Genomic DNA, 20343 nt, shown 5'->3' on the forward strand with positions numbered 1-20343 from the left:
TCCAGCTTTGGCTCTGACACAGCGATGATATAAATGTATGCAAATGACAGATCTGGTGCAGACGCTGTGGGGCTGTTCACCTTTAACGCTGGCTCTGTGCTGCTGCCCTACAAATACTAAACATCACAACTCTCACTGGCTCGAGTGATGCCACTAAACCCCAGGAACTACCAGCTCCCACAGCCTGCCCTGGGACCAGTATTTATTTACTGGTTTGTGTCCGAGGATTTTAAAGAAAGTAGCCACAGAAATAAGTTTTCAGATTCTGGAAAATAGGAAACATGCCAACGGGACAATTCTGTTTGGGGAGAAATACAGAGCAGTTACTTTGACATTAAATACTCCTCCACGAACGTGGACAAGCTCAGGCACCACACCGGGCTGTTCTACTTCCGTGAGATGGTCACATGGGAACGGTCACGCGGAGGCCCACGTGACCAAGCAGGACTTTGGGCGGGGCCACCGTGTTCATTTAAATACCGGCTGCGCGGATCACTGGAGCGGAGCCTCCACTGGCCAATCAGGTGTCCGGCTCCGGTGGGACTCGGTCCAATCAGCAATGCCGTGCGCGGTGACACGTGCGGGGTGAGACCAATACGGGGCGAGCAGCCGCGCAGGCGCAGTAAACGGGCGTCGAGAAAGATCGAGCGGCGATGGCGAGCGGCGACGGAGACAATAAAAGCAGCAACCGCCTGGTGAGAGAAAACACCCCCCACCCCCAACCCCACCCCCACCCCCACCCCCACCCCCACACACCCCCCCCACCCACACCCCCCCCACACACCCCCCCCACACACCCCCCCCACACACCCCCCCCACACACCCCCCCCACACACCCCCCACCCCCACCCCCACACACCCCCCCCACACACACCCCCCACCCCCAACCCCACCCCCACCCCCACCCCCACCCCCACCCCCACACACCCCCCCCACCCACACCCCCCCCACACACCCCCCCCACACACCCCCCCCACACACCCCCCCCACACACCCCCCCCACACACCCCCCACCCCCACCCCCACACACCCCCCCCCACACACACCCCCCACCCCCACCCCCACACACACCCCACCCCCACCCCCACACACACACCCCACACACCCCACCCCCATACACCCCCCCACACACACACCCCCCACACACCCCCCCACCCCACCCCCCCCACACACACCCCACTCCCCCCACACACACCCCACCCCCATACACCCCCCCACACACACACACCCCACCCCCCCCCACACACACCCCCCCACCCCACCCCCCCCACACACACCCCACCCCCCCCACACACACCCCACCCCCCCCACACACACCCCACCCCCCCCACACACACCCCCCCCACACACACCCCACCCCCACACACCCCCACACACACCCCCCACACACACCCCCCACACACACACCCCCCCACACACACCCCCCACACACACCCCCCACACACACCCTCCACACACAACCCCCACACACACCCCCCACACACACCCCCCACACACACACCCCCCCACACACACCCCCCACACACACCCCCCACACACACACCCCCCCACACACACCCCCCACACACACCCCCCACACACACCCTCCACACACAACCCCCACACACACCCCCCACACACACCCCCCACACACACACCCCCCCACACACACCCCCCACACACACCCCCCACACACACCCCCCACACACACCCCCCACACACACCCTCCACACACAACCCCCACACACAACCCCCACACACAACCCCCACACACAACCCCCACACACACCCCCCACACACACCCCCCACACACACCCCCCACACACACCCCCCACACACACCCCCCCACACACACCCCCCACACACACCCCCCACACACCCCCCCCACACACCCCCCCCACACACCCCCCCCACACACACCCCCCACACACACCCCCCACACACACCCCCCACACACACCCCCCACACACACACCCCCCACACACACCCCCACGCGCACCCCCCCACGCGCACCCCCCCACGCGCACCCCCCCACGCGCACCCCCCCACGCGCACCCCCCCACACGCACCCCCCCACACGCACCCCCCCACACGCACCCCCCCACACGCACCCCCCCACACGCACCCCCCCACACGCACCCCCCCACACGCACCCCCCCACACGCACCCCCCCACACGCACCCCCCCACACGCACCCCCCCACACGCACCCCCCCACACGCACCCCCCCACACGCACCCCCCCACACGCACCCCCCCACACGCACCCCCCCACACGCACCCCCCACACACGCACCCCCACACACGCACCCCCACACACGCACCCCCACACACGCACCCCCACACACGCACCCCCACACACGCACCCCCACACACACCCCCCCCACACACACACCCCCCCACACACACCCCCCCCCACACACACCCCCCCCACACACACCCCCCCCCCACACACACCCCCCCCACACACACCCCCCCCCCACACACCCCCCCCCCACACACACCCCCCCCCCCACACCCCCCCCCCACACCCCCCCCCCACACCCCCCCCCACACACACCCCCCCCACACACACCCCCCCCACACACACCCCCCCACACACACACCCCCCCACACACACACCCCCCCACACACACACCCCCCCACACACACACCCCCCCACACCCCCCCCACACACCTCCCCCCACACACCTCCCCCCACACCCCCCCCACACACACCCCCCCCACACCCCCCTCACACACCCCCCCCCACACACACACCCCCCCACACACACCCCCCCCCCACACACCCCCCCCCACACACACCCCCCCACACACACCCCCCCCACACACACCCCCCCCCCACACACACCCCCCCCCCACACCCCCCCCCCCACACCCCCCCCCCCCCACACCCCCCCCCCACACACCCCCCCCCCACACACACCCCCCCCACACACACCCCCCCACACACACACCCCCCCACACACACACCCCCCCACACACACACCCCCCCACACCCCCCCCACACACCTCCCCCCACACACCTCCCCCCACACACCTCCCCCCACACCCCCCCCCACACACACCCCCCCCACACCCCCCTCACACACCCCCCCCCCCCCCACACACACACACACACACACCCCAACACCCCCCCCCACACACACCCACCCCCACACCCCCCCCCACACACACCCACCCCCACACCCCCCCACACACACACCCACCCCCACACACACACACTTGTATTTGGGACCGTGCTTTGGGCAGGGAGACAGTAACCCGGTGATGATGGCGGTTTCCTTTCTGTCTTAGAGAATTAAAAATTCTCTCAAAATCTCTAACAGCCCAGATTTCTGATTGTGTGACATCAGTTACAAAATCTCTCATAATTTGTTTGAGTTGTCACCTCTATTGGCTAGAAAAATGTTACATTCATTTTAATCAGGTTTTGTGTGTCTGCCAATTTGATTAATGACCAGTTTACCCTCTTGCTGTCATTTTCTATCTTGAGCCACAGTCTGACTCCAAATCAACTCCTCCATCCAGTATTCTGGATGCAGAGGAGCAGGAGAATAGACCATTCGGGCATTAGCCCTTCATCAGGAATGTTCCATCAACTTCCTTATGAAGGGTTATGCCTGAAACACCACTCTCCTGCTCCTCGGATGCTGCCTGACCTGCTGCGCTTTTCCATACCTTTCAACTCTGATCTCCAGCATCTGCAGTCCTCACTTTCTCCTCATGAAATCTGTTGTTAAAGTGGCTATTTTATTGGTTCCATGGTTTTATAAAAACATTTGCTTTTAATCCATCATATTTCTTTGTTTCTGGGGTAGGAGCTTTGATATTTTGGGGGACAAATTTGGAACGAGCAGTTGCTGACTCTTTTCTGGGGAAGAATCTTTGTTTTGATTGGGATTTGTGCAGCTTGCAGTCGCTGGATGATGCAGTCTCCTGCAGGAATACACAAAGAGGCAATGGTGATGTCACAAACAGCAATGTACTTATCTTGAACTCAGGCTGGGCTCCCTCATTCAATTTCTATGGCGTTACACTCATATGATTTATATGTAAGACACGTCAGACTCTCAAATTATCAGGGAAAGTCGAGGCATTCTGTATCATGTGATTAGGACTGAAATTATGCAAAACGTAATAGTTTCAGCACATTTAAAATGGCCATCTCCTTTAATATATTTGTCTGTTCAGAGCTAATGTAAATTAAAAATTTCTCTGGTTGATTTTAATTAATCACAAAAGATTCTCAAAGAAGGACATGTGACCAGTGATATATAACATTCCAGCACAGTGTTGTACTCAGCAAGCAGTCATTGCTGAAAGCGTTGATACAAATTTTGTCTCATTCTTATGGAGATTTTCCATCCATAAAATTTAGTTGCCGAAGGAAGTGGTGGAGGTGGGTACACTTTAAAAAGACGTTTGGATGTGTACATGAATAAGAAGGGTTTAGAGGGAATTGGGCCAAATGCTGGCAAACTGGACTAGATTGGGTTAGGATATCTGATCAGCATGGACGAGTTGGACCGAAGGGTCTGTTTCTATGCTGTATAACGCCGACTGTATTTGAAATGTATTTACTGGAGTTTGAGTTTGACTGTTGTAAATTGAGAGTTCAACAAACCTCAACACAGGTGACCTTTGAACCGTGAAAGTTCAATCAGATATTTGCCCCATCTGATTCACAATGTTGCTTGATGTTTTTACCATACAATCAACAATTATGATGATTATTCAAAACATCAAATATTCATAAGGTTTTCACTTTGGCACCATTAATGGGGTGAACAAGTGTTATGTGGATTTTTTAACACTAATTAGGAATATTACTATATCCCATTGTTTAAAACAATATTAAAAAAGAACTCTTGACATTGATTTGATTTTTCAGGCTGCAGAAACTGCCCAGCTTGAAGAACATTTGGAGGGCTGGGGAGAAGTGATGCTTGCTGCAGATCGTGTCCTGCGTTGGGAGAAACCCTGGTTTCCTGCTGTAATGATGCTGGGTGTGTCAGTGGTATTTTTGTAAGTATTGAGGTAGAATCTGCATTTACATTGTGCCCTTTTTCATGAAAATCTATTCCAAAGCGCTTTGCATAGTTCTAATCAGACACAAAATGGACATTGACCCAAAGAAAGGGTTTGGCACAGATGACTCAAAGCTAGAGAGTTTTAGTGGGGGAAAAGATGAGTTTAAGAAAGATCTTTAATCGAGGGGAGAGAGAAGTGAGTCAGGGGTTTCTAGTGAGAAGACTCCTGAAGGTATGTTTGTTCATTCTGGGCAGGAGAGAAGTAAGTTATTAGATTGCAGGATATTTAGTGATTCTCCTGTTGAAGTGTTTTTCTGCAAGTTAAGAAACTCTATAATTGTGGAATTCCCGCTGTTTCGCCTGTTGGAACTCGTCCCAGTGTAAACCTTAACACCAGATAATACCAGCCCAACTAGTTTAATTCTCACAGCTCAGACAAAGCAGAGATTATGAATCCAGAGTTATTAGTGGGTGTTTTGTTAATGTTTTCTCTTTATTCTTTCATGGGTATTCTGATTAAGCTAATATTTGTTGTCCAGTCCAAACTGCCCTTGAACTGAGTGGCTTGCTTAGCCTTTTCAAAGGGCATTTGAGAGCTGTGGGCCAGGTCTTGTGAATGCTCGACCAGGTAAAGGACATTAGTACATCAGATTGCTTTAAAAGTCTATGGATGACAGTTTCATGGTCACTACTACTTATAGGGTGAGAGACATTTTGGGGGTGGGGGGGGGGGTTAATCTGTTTTCTGCAGTTCACATTTAAGCTTTAATGTATTTTGGCAGTTATCCAGACTTTAACTGAAAACTAAAGGATTTACCTTTATGCAGGTTTCATTAATGTTAAAGACTTGATGACAGGGAGTTCATTAAAAATGAGTTCCATCTCCAGTTGAAAGAAGGACCTCTCATGAAGATGCCTTTTATCGGTGGAAACAGGTAGTAGGTTAACAATACTGTTAGCAATACCTCCTCCTGTACTGTTCAGGCATGACTGATGATCCACGAGATTAGCTATGTTAATTCTGTAAATAATCATCATTTCATGTGACTGCTGTAGGGTAACATTTAGATGGTGTGAAATTTATTTTCATTTTGTGGTAACCCACTTGGTCAGTTTCTCAGCTGTGTTCATGATATGTTGGTGTCAGCAGATATTTACAGTTAGCAACCAACTTTAAACAGTACTATTAAGGTTCCAGTTTAGCAGATTTACGTTCCGTGTAAAGGATGGGCAAACTCTCTCCAACTATTTTGCCCCCTTGTTTAATTATACTGTAATAAAGCTTAATGCTGTACAAAAGATGAATATTGTCTGTATTAGTATGAATAAAACTGCCAAATAACAGCTTAGTAACAATGCTTATCGTGGTCATGGTTTCCGTTGCCAGCAAGTTCATGATTAAGATCTGGTTGTTAATCTCCAGAATTTGCTGGTTAACTCTATACTGTGCTGTTTATTTTGCAGACTTGCACTGAACTCCCTCATTTTTAAGAACTCGGTGGATTTATATGCTGGTTGTCAAATAAATTCTCAACAGAAGCTTAGGGCTGGTGTTAAGTGCAAATAACTGTTTTATGTGATCACCTGTTGCTGCAGTAGCAATTGACTTCTCTTGCATGCAAGAATTGAGTACAATAAATATTGGGTTTATGAGGTAGATCGCAGTGAGAAAAATATTTGACTTGTTTTTAACACCATCTCAGATATAATGTGGGCTGTAAAAACTTGTTAGGGAGTTCTAAAATCTAGTTTGTGTTTATCTTTCATTTACGTAGCACTCCAACAACTCTCATGATGAATACTGTTTGGAAATGCTGTGACTTATGTCGGCAAACATAACTCAGCATCCTGTGCTTGCATGTTAAATAACTCCAAAGAAAAAACTTAGCCAATTCAGTAAATACTCTGGACATTTTCTCCTCAACTTCCTAAGGCAATCAGACAAGTTTCAGGAGTTTACAGAACGCTCATAACAGTGGAACCAGCCAGTTTGTAAACGCCTGCAGTAAATCCATATCCATTCTGTGTTCTGTTAATTTCTGGCATTTAATTTAATATTTTTGTCAATTCGAGATTTTCTTCTGTTCACTTTAAATATCTATAACCTGCCAATTATAAATGAACATTGATATTCTGATTGCTAGGCTAATGATGGAAACTTATATCAATGTTTAGTAGCCTCAGTAAATTCTTCAGGAGTAGATTCTGTGATAATTGAATTATCACATTACCCACCTCCCCACCTGGCCCTCCCTGCCAACAGTTGCATTTGAAAATATAAAATAAACAAAGAAATACGCATAGTTGGCATAATTTCTACAATGTGATTTCCCTTCACAGACTAATCTACTGGCTGGATCCTTCAGTGCTGACTGGTGTTTCATGTGCCATTATGATCATCTGTTTGGCAGATTACTTAGTTCCAACTGTTGCTTCCAGGATGTTTGGATCCAACAAATGGTGAGAGATTATTTCACACTTCCAGTTAGTGACAATCTGTCTATTTGTCTGAATTCTGTTGTCCATTCACTTTGCTAAATTTGTCATAAGTTTAATTTATTTTAAAAATATAATTAAACTCTGATGTTGTAGAGCTCCCTTGTGGGTGGAGCCAGATCTGAATTCAGTCCAAAGTGATGGGAAACTCCTGACTTGAGGTGATCTTTTCATCCTACCTCAGCCTTGCCGGCTGGTGAAGTGCCTCAGGGCAGCATCTCTGTAGCTATTCTTCAGTCCAGCAGAACACTGTCCATCTTCACCAAATGGCCATGTGTATGTTTAGAGTCATAGAGATGTACAGCATGGAAACAGACCCTTCAGTCTAACTCATCCATGCCAAGCAGATATCCCAACCTAATATAGGCCCATTTTCCAGCGCTAGGTGCATATCCCTCTAAAAGATGCCTTTTAAATGTTGCAGTTGTACCAGCCTCCACCACTTCCTCTGGCAGCTCATTCCATACATGCACCACTCTCTGCATGAAAAAGTTGCCCCTTAGGTCCTCTTTTTGGGCGGCACGGTGGCACAGTAGTTAGCACTGCTGCCTCACAGCGCCAGAGACCCGGGTTCAATTCCCGACTCAGGCGACTGACTGTGTGGAGTTTGCACCTTCTCCCCGTGTCTGCGTGGGTTTTCTCTGGGTGCTCCGGTTTCCTCCCACAGTCCGAAGATGTGCAGGTCAGGTGAATTGGCCATGCTAAATTGCCCATAGTGTTAGGTAAGGGGTAAATGTAGGGGTACGGGTGGGTTGCGCTTCGACGGGTCGGTGTGGACTTGTTGGGCCGAAGGGCCTGTTTCCACACTGTAAGTAATCTAATCTAATCTAATCTTAAATCTTGCACCCCCGCCCCCCACCCTAAACCAATGCACTTTAGTTCTGGACTCCCCCACACCAGGGAAAAGACCTTGTCTATTCACCCTATCCATACCCCTCATGATTTTATAAACCTCTAAGGTCATCTCTCAGCCTCTGACGTTCCTGGGTAAACAGCCCCAGCCTATTCAGCGACTAAGTTAGCTTTAGAGGGATGGCAGTGAAGGCAGTGCAATGTTCCTCCTGCAACATGTTTGAGGTGAGGGATGCCATCGACGTCCCTGCCGATTACACTTGCAGGAAGTGCACCCATCTCCAGCTCCTCCAAGACCGTGTTAGGGAACTGGAGCTGGAGTTGGATGAACTTCGGATCATTCGGGAGGCAGAGGGGGTCATAGATCAGAGTTATAGGGAAGTAGTAACTCCAAAGATGGCAGATAGATGGGTGACAGTGAGGGGGACTGGGAGGAAGCAGCCAGTGCAGGGACCCCCTGCGGCCGTTCCCCTCAAGAACAAGTATACCGTTTTGGATACTTGTGGGGGGGATGACTTACCAGGGGTAAGTAACGGGGCTCAGGTCTCTGGCACGGAGCCTGTCCCCGTTACTCAGAAGGGAAGGGTGAAGAAGAGCAGAGCAGTAGTAATTGGGGACTCGATAGTTCGGGGCACAGATAGGCGGTTTTGTGGGAACGAGAGAGACTCACGTTTGGTATGTTGCCTCCCAGGTGCAAGGGTACGTGACGTCTCTGATCGTGTTTTCCGGGTCCTTAAGGGGGAGGGGGAGCAGCCCGAAGTCGTGGTCCATATTGGCACCAACGACATAGGTAGGAGGAGTGCCGCGGATGTTAGACAGGCTTTCAGGGAGCTAGGTTGGAAGCTCAGAGTTAGAACGAACAGAGTTGTTGTCTCTGGTTTGTTACCCGTGCCACGTGATAGAGATTCGAGGAATAGGGAAAGAGAACACTTAAATGCGTGGCTACAGGGATGGTGCAGGAGGGAGAGATTCCGGTTTTTGGATAACTGGGGTTCTTTCTGGGGACGGTGGGACCTCTATAAACAGGATGGTCTACACCTGAACCTGAGGGGCACCAGTATCCTTGGGGGGAGGTTTGCTAGTGCTCTTGGGGGGGTTTAAACTAACTCTGCAGGGGCATGGGAACCCAGATTGTAGCTTCAGGGTGCAGGACCTGGAGTGTAGGGAGGTTAGGAACATGGCATCAATTTCAAAGGAGGGTGCCTGTAAACAGGAAAGTGGCTTGAAGTGTGTATACTTCAATGCAAGAAGTATACGAAATAAGGTAGGTGAACTTGCAGCGTGGGTTGGTACCTGGGACTTTGATGTTGTGGCTATTACGGAGACATGGCTAGAACAGGGACAGGATTGGCTGTTGCAGGTTCCAGGATTTAAATGTTTTAGTAGGGTCAGAGGTGGGGGTAAAAAAGGGGGAGGTGTGGCATTGCTTGTCAAAGATAGTATTACAGTGGTGGAAAGGACGATGGATGAGGACTTGCCATCTGAGGTAGTTTGGGCTGAGGTTAGGAATAGGAAAGGTGAGGTCACCCTGTTAGGAGTCTTTTACAGGCCTCCTAATAGTCCTAGAATCATTGAAGAAAGGATAGGGAAGGTGATTCAGGAGATGAGTGACAGTAATAGGGTGGTTGTTATGGGGGACTTTAACTTTCCTGATATTGATTGGGAAAGCTATAGCTCAAGTTCGTTAGATGGGTCAGTGTTTGTTCAATGTGTGCAGGAGAGTTTCCTGACACAATATGTAGACAGGCCAACAAGAGGTGAGGCCATACTGGATTTGGTTCTGGGTAACGAACCAGGCCAGGTGTTAGAATTAGAGGTAGGTGAGCACTTTGGGGATAGTGACCATAATTCGGTGATTTTTACTCTCGTGATGGAGAGGGATAAGTGTGTACTACAGGGCAAGAGTTATAGCTGGGGGCAGGGAAATTATGATGCGGTGAGGCATGACTTAGGATGTGTGGCTTGGAAAAGTAGACTCCAAGGCAAGAATGTAAATGATATGTGGAGCTTGTTCAAGGAGCAACTATTGGGTGTCCTTGATAATTATGTACCTGTCAGGCAGGGAGGAAAGGGTCGTGCGAGGGAGCCGTGGTTTAATAAGGAATTGGAATCCCTTGTTAAATGGAAGAGGGCGGCCTATCTCAAGATGAGACGTGAAGGTTCAATTGGGGCGGTTGAGAGTTATAGGGTAGCCAGGAAGGACCTGAAGAGAGAGCTAAGAGCAGCAAGGAGGGGACATGAAAGGTCATTAGTCGGTAGGATTAGGGAAAACCCTAAGGCTTTCTATAGGTATGTTAGGAATAAAAGAATGACTAGGGTAGGAATAGGTCCAGTCAAGGATAGTAGTGGGAAGTTGCGTGTGGAGGCGGAAGAGATTGGGGAGACACTGAATGAATACTTTTCTTCAGTATCTACTCAGGAACAGGGCATTGTCGTCGATGTGAATACTGAGTCACAAATAAGTAGAATGGATGGCTTTGAGGTATGTAGAGAAGAGGTGTTGGAAATCCTGGAAAAGGTGAAAATAGATAAGTCCCCTGGGCCTGATGGCATTTATCCTAGGATTCTCTGGGAAGCAAGGGAGGAGATTGCAGAGCCATTGGCCTTGATTTTTATGTCCTCTTTGTCCACAGGAGTAGTGCCAGAAGACTGGAGGATAGCAAATGTGGTTCCCTTGTTCAAAAAGGGGAGTAGGGATAACCCTAGTAACTATAGGCCGGTGAGTCTCACTTCTGTTGTGGGCAAAGTCTTAGAGAGAATTGTAAGGGATAGGATTTATGCACATCTGGATAGGAATAATGTGATCAAGGATAGTCAGCATGGTTTTGTGAAGGGCAGGTCGTGCCTCACAAACCTTATTGAATTCTTTGAAAAGGTGACGAAGGAGGTTGATGAGGGGAAAGCGGTAGATGTGGTATATATGGATTTTAGTAAGGCGTTTGATAAGGTTCCCCATGGTAGGCTACTGCAGAAAATACGGAGATATGGCATTGAGGGTGAGTTGGAGGTTTGGATTAGGAATTGGCTGGATGGAAGAAGACAGAGGGTAGTAGTTGATGGCAAAGTTTCTTCATGGAGTGCCGTCACTAGCGGTGTTCCGCAAGGATCTGTTTTGGGACCATTGCTGTTTGTCATTTTTATAAATGACCTGGAAGAGGGGTTAGAAGGTTGGGTGAGCAAGTTTGCGGATGATACGAAAGTCGGAGGAGTTGTTGACAGTGAGGAAGGATGTGGCAGGTTACAGCAGGATATAGAGAAGCTGCAGAGCTGGGCAGAAAGGTGGCAAATGGAATTCAATGTAGCTAAGTGTGAGGTGATTCACTTTGGGAAGAATAACAAAAAGATGGGGTACTGGGCTAATGGTCGGATACTTGGTAGTGTGGATGGGCAGAGGGATCTTGGTGTCCATGTACACAGATCTCTGAAAGTTGCCACCCAGGTAAATAGTGCGGTGAGGAAGGCATATGGCGTACTGGCTTTTATTGGTAGAGGAATTGAGTTCCGGAGTCCTGAGGTCATGATGCAGTTGTATAAGACTCTGGTGCGGCCGCATCTGGAATATTGTGTGCAGTTTTGGTCGCCATACTATAGGAAGGATGTGGAGGCACTGGAACTGGTGCAGAGAAGGTTTACCAGGATGTTGCCTGGTATGGAAGGAAGATAGTATGAGGAAAGACTGAGACACTTGGGGCTGTTTTCATTAGAGAAAAGAAGGTTTAGGGGTGACTTGATTGAGGTGTACAAGATGATTAGGGGGTTAGATAGGGTTGACAGTGTGAACCTTTTCCCGCGTATGGAGTCGGGTATTACAAGGGGGCATAGCTTTAAATTAAGGGGGGGTAGATATAGGACTGAAGTTAGGGATAGGTTCTTCACTCAGCGAGTCGTAAGTTCATGGAATGCCCTGCCAGTAGCAGTGGTGGACTCTCCCTCTTTATGGGCATTTCAGCGGGCATTGGATAGGTATATGGAGGATAGTGGGTTAGTATAGGTTAGGTGGGCTTGGATCGGTGCAACATCGAGGGCCAAAGGGCCTGTACTGCGCTGTATTCTTCTATGTTCTATGTTCCCTGTAGCTCAAATCCTCCAACCCTAGCAACATCCTTGTAAATCTTTACTGAACCCTTTCAAGTTTCACAACATCCTTCCAATAGGAGGGAAAGCAGAATTGCACACAGTATTCCAAAAGTTGCCAACCAATGTACTGTACAGCCGCAGCATGACCTCTCAACTCCTATACTCAATGATCTGACCAATAAAGGAAAGCATACCAAATGCTGACTTCACTATCCTGTCTACATGCAACTCCACTTTCAAAGAACTATGAACCTGCACTCCAAGGTCTCTTTGTTCAGCAACGCTCCCCATGTCCTTAGCATTAAGTATATAAGTCCTACCCTGATTTGCCTTTCCAAAATGTAGCACCTCACTTTTTCTGCCACTCCCAGCCCGTTGACCCATCTGATCAAGGACCCATTGTACGCTGAGGTAACCTTCTTCACTGTACAGTACACCTCCAGTTTTGATGTCGTTTGCAAACTTACTATACCTCCTGTGTTAATATCCAAATCATTTATATAAATGACGAAAAGCAGTGGACCCAGCACTGATCCTTGTGTCACACCACTGGTCACAAGCCTCCAGTCTGAAAAATAGCCCTCCACCGCTACCCTATGTCTTCTACCTTTGAGCCAGTTCTGTATCCAAATGGCTAGTTCTCCCTGTATTCCTTGAGATCTAACCTTGCTAATCAGTCTCCCATAAGGAACCTTGTCAAACACTTTAGTAAAGTCTACATAGATGATGTCCCAACAGGATTGTTGGATATTACTTTCGGGGTAGGGCAGGGAGGGGGAGGGGGGGGTGTGCGGAGGGGACCTATAGCTATAGGAAAAGTGGTAAGTTTATAACAAATGGTTCTGATATAAAGGTTTTTATTTAAAATGTTCTATAGTGTACTTTGTTTGGAAAGGTTGTACTGTTTTTGAGCACACCATATGTGGATTGTATTAAACAGTTGGGATTTGCACAAACAGTACAGACTACGAATTTAAAATATTTGACTCGTGGATATATATGACAGTGGTGGTAATTTTTTTTCTGCACATGGAGATGTGAAGGCTGAGATTTACTACTTATATTTGTAGATTGAGCTTATCCTTAGTGTCAAGTAATGTTAAAGAAACTTGAAATTGTAAAGTACTAGATGAAAGGAGAGTGAGGGTGAGAATTTTTACCGAACTTGTAATGGCATTTGAAAGCACAGTACTTTTGTGTGCACTGGGATGTGCCATAAAGCTCTCCTTATCTATCCGCTTGCTGACTACTTTGTAGTTTTGAAACCACCTAACGGAGAGACGATTTTCTTTTAAACAAATTGACGCAGGTGTTGTCATGTCAAGGTTTGTGCAGTATTGAAATGCTTCATATTTTGCTCGGATCAACAGGACTACAGAGCAGCAACAACGCTTTCATGAAATCTGCAGCAATCTGGTGAAGACTCAGCGTTGGATTGTGGGCTGGTGGAGACGTTTGTTTGCTCTGAAGGAGGAAAAGCCTAAAATGGTACGCAGAATTCTCCCAGTCAATGAACAGAACTCTTTTTTAAAAAAATCCTTAGCTTAATTCCTAATGCTTTGCCATGGCCTGCAATTTAAAACACGGATGTAGTAAAAATGGTTTCTTTAACAAATGCTCAGAGGCTCTTTCCCCATTGTTTTTATATACAATTACGTTTTTGTAATGGACTTGAAATTCAATGAGTAAGATTTGAACTTTACCCAGATAGCTGTTGAAACCCCTCTTTTTTTTTTTTGCTGAACAATTAAGTATTTAATTGCAAGTCCTTGACCTGACACACTTTGCTTTTATCCTGTGGGTGGCAACAGGTCTTTATTTGGTTTTCTCCCATCAGGAGTTTCAGCAGAATCATAGTACAATATGGCTAAATGTACTTGAGGGATGTATTGTTCCGTGCGGTTTCCCCAGATAATGTGCTAATCCTGCTGGCTGCTAGTGTTATGTTGGGTGATCACTGATCAACTTGTCATGATAATCTTCCTAACTCAGAATAATGGAGGAACGTTACCTGTCTCCTATTATGGAGTACAAAACTTGCCTATTAAGCAGAAAGTAATTTCTAATATTCTTTGCATTAGTATTTCATGACTGCGGTAAGTGTTCTCTCTGTGGTGGCTTGGATTGGGCAGCAGGTTCACAATCTCTTCCTCACCTATTTGATTGGTAAGTTGTTAATGAGTTTTCATTTTATCATTTGCCTCGTTAATTGTGAAATCTGGGAATTCTGTATTGAGATGGTCATACAGCATGGAAACAGACCCTTCAGTCCAACTAGTCCCAATTATTCTGTCCAATTATTTCTAAAATAAACTAGTCCCACTTGGCAGCATTTGGCCCATATTTGATTATTTTGGATTTATACCCTGGTATTTACACCCTGTTATTTATACCCTGTGCGTGTTTCCTGTGTCCTGGTCAGGTTGAATTTTGCAGTGTGACATTGCACTCCTGAAGTAGATGTTGTGCCGTATTAAATCAGGTACACACCAGGTGAGGCCATCTGAAAACAACTGTTTCATTATGAATTCTTTTCTCTTCCTGAGCTGGAGTCCTGTTGTGAAATTCATCAATGAATGTGACCAAAAAAATCATTTCCTTGACTAACCCACCCAAGTCGATAAGCTGTTTTTACAAATGGACTCTCGCTTTCATTAAGGCTGTGCTTAGTCATTCTGATTTAACGCAGTCGAAGTGGAGAGTAATGCAGACTGTGAAGCAGGAGGCCCGCCTCACCTATCCTTTTCAGCTTTTGTAATCCTATCCTAGAAAATCATACATTTCTCAAGGATCTCATTTGCCCACTTGAAAGGGCAATAGTTCAGTTGTCAGCCAGTTTTATTGGATCAGAGTGCTGCTGGAAAAGCACAGCAGGTCAGGCAGCATCCGAGGAGCAGGGAAATCGACGTTTCGGGCAAAAGCCCTTTATCAGGAAAGAGGGGCTTTTGCCCGAAACGTTGATTTTCCTGCACCTCGGATGCTGCCTGAACTGCTGTGCTTTTCCAGCACCACTCTAATCCAGAATCTGGTTTCCAATATTTGCTGTCATTGTTTTAACCTAGCCAGTTTTATTGGACATGGTCACTGCCTGACCCTTGTGTGGAGAGAATGTGAATCACCAACCCAGGCCTGGATTTTTGTCCAGACCTTACTCCAAATGGACATGGACTGCTACAGTATCTGAGAGGTCATGAACAATGTTGAACATCATGCAATCATTAATGAGCCTCCCCATTTTTGATTAGTAAAGCAGCTGAAGATATTTGGGTTTAGGGCATACGTTCTGAGGAAAAAGGATTCGCATGGCTCAGTGGTAGTGTCCATATTTCCGAGCTAGGTTACCTGGATTAAAGTCCCACCTGCTCCAGTGTGTGTCTAACATCTTTGAACAAATTGATTAACATAGCTGTATTCTGGAGAACTCCTGTAGAGATGTCCTTTGTGTCCATCATTAGCTATGTTTATATTCTAAAAATTTAAGCAGACTTACCCCACCCTGCCTGAGTGACTTTTAGGGCAGGCAAGTTGGTCCTTATGTACATCCACGTGATGGAAAGTACACTTGGTGAATTATACCTGCTGGCCGCTTCCAAAGCCAAACCAATTACTGCCCCAGGCTCCTTGTGCTGAAAAAGGAATTATTCTTTGGTTTGGGAGGGTGGGTAAGATCAGAAGTATGTTCAAGTTAGATTAGTCTGCAGCAACGTCTCCTGATGCTACGGTAGACTGCGGGGCAGTTTCATGTGTGTGCTAACTTGGAACTGCACGTGTGCATTGTTCCAGACCCCTTCTAGTCATTGGCTTTCCCCGACCTCTTCATTCGTGGCCCTAACTGTTAATGCACATGTGCATGGTCACAGAGAGAGGGCACATATGCTTTGCAGTGTCAGTAAGTGTAACCTGGAAAGTTGACTGAGCATTTCAGATTTTACTTTGCATCTACCTTTAATAGATTACAGAACCTAGAATGATAGCAACAGCAATTAAATAAACTTGAAGCTTTGTAATTTGACATTTCTTCAGCTGTGAGTTTTTATTCTAACTAAAATGTAACATGAGGAAAAAATAAAACTGGCACTTTATTAAATTTTGAAACATCTTCCTCGGATTTTAAGACTGGTCTTGTTTTAAACAGGCGACTTGTATTTCTCTGTTACTGTTGTAATCTGATAGAATGTGCTTTTTGTTTTGCTCACTTCCTTCAACCACATTAATATAATCTAATCTAATGAAGGCAGTTCTTATCATCAGAGTTATCAGATTCCTTCCTGCTTCACAGTATAAAATAACCTCTTGTTGTTTTCAGTGAGTTTCATACTCTTGTTTCCCGGTCTGAATCGGCATCGACTGATCACAAAATATGTGGGAATGGCTAGACGGGAAATTAACAAGCTCCTGAAGCAAAAAGAGAAGAAAAGTGAATAATGCAAACTGGATTTGTCACCGTTCAAAATGAATTTGATTACTTGTGACCTTAGTTGGCAATTTTCTTGCTGAATCAAAAAAGTACAGCTCCTAGTGTGTGTTCAGCTATAATATCTGCATTTGGAGGGGAAAAGAGAAGGCAAAGTATGTGTGCGTGTAGCAAATGGGCATGATATAGCAAGGTTTATTTTCTCATTATTTCAGATCAGGAGTTGCTATTTAGTTTTCAACCAATGTTTTCTCCCCTCGTATTTGTGATGTTTTGAATTAGTTTTTGTTCCAGCCATGACTGCACTGAAAGTTTAACCAGAAACTACTTTGTTACTTGGAATTGTGGAGTTGCTTGATATCTGTGCAATCACCTGTCTTCTTGCTGGAGCAATTGCATGCAAGTGGGAACCAGTTGTCCGTATCAGAAACAGTATATTCACTATGACTACTGTGTGTAATTGTATGTTTGAAGTCACATGTAAATAAGGCTGTGTTTTGCTCTTTGTAAATGTTTTTATGTATATTTGTGGTTAATGTACATTTTAGTTGTTTTAACTATATCCTTTGAGGGTTCTTGCTCAATAAAGCACTGAACAGGTGGTTGACACAGAAATCAACATTAATTCATCTTCCATCGACTCAAAGCTGTAATCACCTCAGTGTGTGGGAAGTAAGCAACATGTCTAGCCTCATCAATACATGTACATTGCCATGCATGGTCATGTCATCAGCTAATCTTTACTGGAGATTCATCTGTTTCATTTGAATTGCAATGAATTAAGTGAAAGTCCACCTCCAATTGGAGAAGGGCATTCTTTTGATGCCTCTTGTTTGGCTGGGCATTGATCATTCTTTTTCATGCCATCTTTACTGATGCTGCATCACGTGTTTCTACTGAGGAAAGTGAAACAACAGAAATTCTGAAGGGAACTGTTTTGAGAGTACAGTGACATCCTTCTTTTGGGGTTCTTTAGTCTTGCTGACGGTGTACAGCTAATTGTTCTGGGTCATTACACTCCTGAATTTCACTGACCGATATCATATTAGCTCAGTATTGCCCTTTATCCTTTACAGGGTAATACAGATTTACTATCTTTGCTTTCCCCTTGCTCCTCAACTAAACGCATAACCTTCTAAAGCTATCATTCTGATTGCTGCAGGTTTCCTCTTTGTGAAAGGCTGGCTTGCCTTCTTTCAGAAATTATTTGGAGAAAAACATTTTAATCTTTACAATGAAGCTTGTGTTAGCTTTTCAGCGATTACAGTTGATGGTAAAAATGCACGTTAAAAATGTAATAGATGTTAAATTGTGTATTCAATGGGAAGAAGTAGCTATAATTGATCTTTCTAAAATGTTATACTTCTAATGTTCTAATACTATTTAATACATTTCGGAGTTGAGCCTGAAGCAAAATCTAATAAAGTGTTCTGTAACTCAGTGTTTGTTTTCATGTCTACTCAAAGAAATCAATAATTCTAATATTATTGTATTTAAATACTTAAAACTAATTGTTTTATTTTATTCAGGGTGCTGTGTAATCTGGCTGATTTTTAGCACCAGAACCAAATAATGAATAACTAGCCCAATGGATTATTTTTATTCCCAGTTTCAAGAATCTGCAAAATGTTGCTTTTTTTGGTGAACTACTTTGTAATTTGAACAGTAGTGCAATGGTTTATTCATTGCAGGTTTCAGGGAAGCATTGACCTAGATTTTCTGCTGACAGTCATAATTCAGTTGTAGTTGGGAGGTGCACATGGGGACCCTGTGGAATCCGTATTGAAGGAAATGCCCAGGAAATTGAAATTCTGTAAGACAATTTCTCTCCACCTGGAACATTCCAAAACTCTCCATTTAAACTGGAGAATTCAGAGAGTTCAGATGATATTATAGATGCATATAAGCACAGAAAAGACCCTTTTGGGCATCTGGCATATCTACCACTAAATGTATACTAATCCCAGTCTCTAAATGTGACCCATATTCTTGAAAGTTGTGGTATCTGAAGTGTTCACTCAGAAAGCCTAAAAACATTTAAGATTTCTGGCCTCCACTACCTTCCCAGGCAGTGCATTCCAGATTTCCCACCACCTGCTGAGCAAAAACGTTTTTCTTCCCCAAATCCTGTCAATCTCCTGCCCCTTACCCTAAAAGTATGCTCCCTTGTGGTTGACCCCTCAACCAAGGGGAACAGCTGTTCTCTTCACCCTGTCCATACACCTCAGTCTTACATCCCCCATCTTCTCTGCTCTCATGAAAACAATCCAAGCCTCTAGTCTCTCCTTATAGCAACATCCTCTGGTGCTAGCACATCCTTCCTGTAGTGAGCATATGGTACTCACCTGTGGCCTGACCAATGCTCTGTATGACTCCCAATGTTACCTCCCTGCTTTTACATTCAATGCCACAACTGTTGACTGCAAGTGTCCGATGTGTCGTCTTCACTATATTATTCATATGTTTTGCTGACTTGAGGGATCTGTGAACAATTACCCCAAAATCCCTGTCTACCTCTGAATCCCAGAGCGATGAAATGAAATCCTGAGACCCGGCGTGGCATGTGGTGCAGGTGAGTTCCTGTACAGTGTGACTTACCTTGTTACTGCTGAGTGCTGGTGTGAGGAGTGGACTGGAGTGATGTTACACTTTGGGCTGGTGCCACATGCTGAGCTGCTGCTTTTGATATTCTCTATTGGACTGTAATGTAAATGCTTTTCATAACGTTATAACTATCTCATTCCTAACTCTTCAGACTGTAAGCAATGCTATTGCTTTCCTTTCCTTTTAATCCTCTTTTTGTATAACAAGATTACATTTTTTTACTCTTGACACTATCTTAGGTACAAATCTTAGTCAAAGGTAGCCATTGCTAAAAACTTTTCACTGTAGTCCTGTACTTCTATACTGGAGTACAGGTGACAATAAAGGATATTCTATTCTACCCAGTGTTGTGCCATTCATTAAATACTCCATCTTGTTTCTTCATCTATCTTATACTTAACAGGGTTAAATACCACCTGTCATTGGCCTGCCAGTCTGACCAACACATGTATAATCCTGTAACCTACAAACATCATCTTCACCATTAATCACTCCACAAATCTTGGTGTCAACTGCAAATTTGCATAACATTCCTCCAACATTTTCAACTGTATCACTTACGTATGAAACAAACAATAAGGGTCCCAGTACTGACTCGTGTGATAACACTACTGGACAGTCTTCTCCCAGTACCCTTTGTGTCCTATTACTAAGTCAGTTTCTGATCCATCTTGCCAATTCCATGTGCTTTAACCTTCTCAATGTGGGACCTTGTCAAACACTTTCCTAAAATCTACATAAACTACATGAATTGAACTTGCCTCATCCACACACGATCACATTTTCAAAAAATTCTAACAAATTTGTTAGGCAATCTTTGACAAACCCATGCTGATTATCACTAAATCTGACTTTTCAAGTGGGTATTAATTTGCACATTCAGAATTTTC

At 46.1% G+C, this 20343-nt stretch overlaps 2 protein-coding genes across 2 annotated transcripts in view; one reads left to right on the forward strand and one right to left on the reverse strand.

The window, feature by feature from the left end:
* Window positions 1-547: 547 nt before the first annotated feature.
* On the forward strand, window positions 548-18290 carry arl6ip1 (ARL6 interacting reticulophagy regulator 1). The gene is made up of 6 exons (XM_043712151.2): window positions 548-695; window positions 4872-5005; window positions 7351-7470; window positions 13806-13923; window positions 14517-14601; window positions 16742-18290. The coding sequence occupies exons 1-6, from the start codon at window positions 654-656 to the stop codon at window positions 16858-16860; spliced, it is 618 nt and encodes a 205-aa protein (XP_043568086.1). The 5' UTR covers window positions 548-653; the 3' UTR covers window positions 16861-18290.
* LOC122560905 (uncharacterized) overlaps window positions 3629-20343 on the reverse strand; it is a 54694-nt gene continuing 37979 nt past the window's right edge. The window contains exon 7 of the mRNA XM_087997588.1: window positions 3629-3916. Coding sequence (XP_087853714.1) covers window positions 3774-3916 — 143 coding nt within the window. The 3' untranslated portion in view covers window positions 3629-3773. The remainder of the gene's footprint in view (window positions 3917-20343) is intronic.

The sequence above is a fragment of the Chiloscyllium plagiosum genome, unplaced genomic scaffold (assembly GCF_037043375.1).
Source record: "Chiloscyllium plagiosum isolate Xiang-an unplaced genomic scaffold, Cpla_swu_hap1 HiC_scaffold_20, whole genome shotgun sequence".
Lineage (NCBI taxonomy): Eukaryota > Metazoa > Chordata > Chondrichthyes > Orectolobiformes > Hemiscylliidae > Chiloscyllium > Chiloscyllium plagiosum.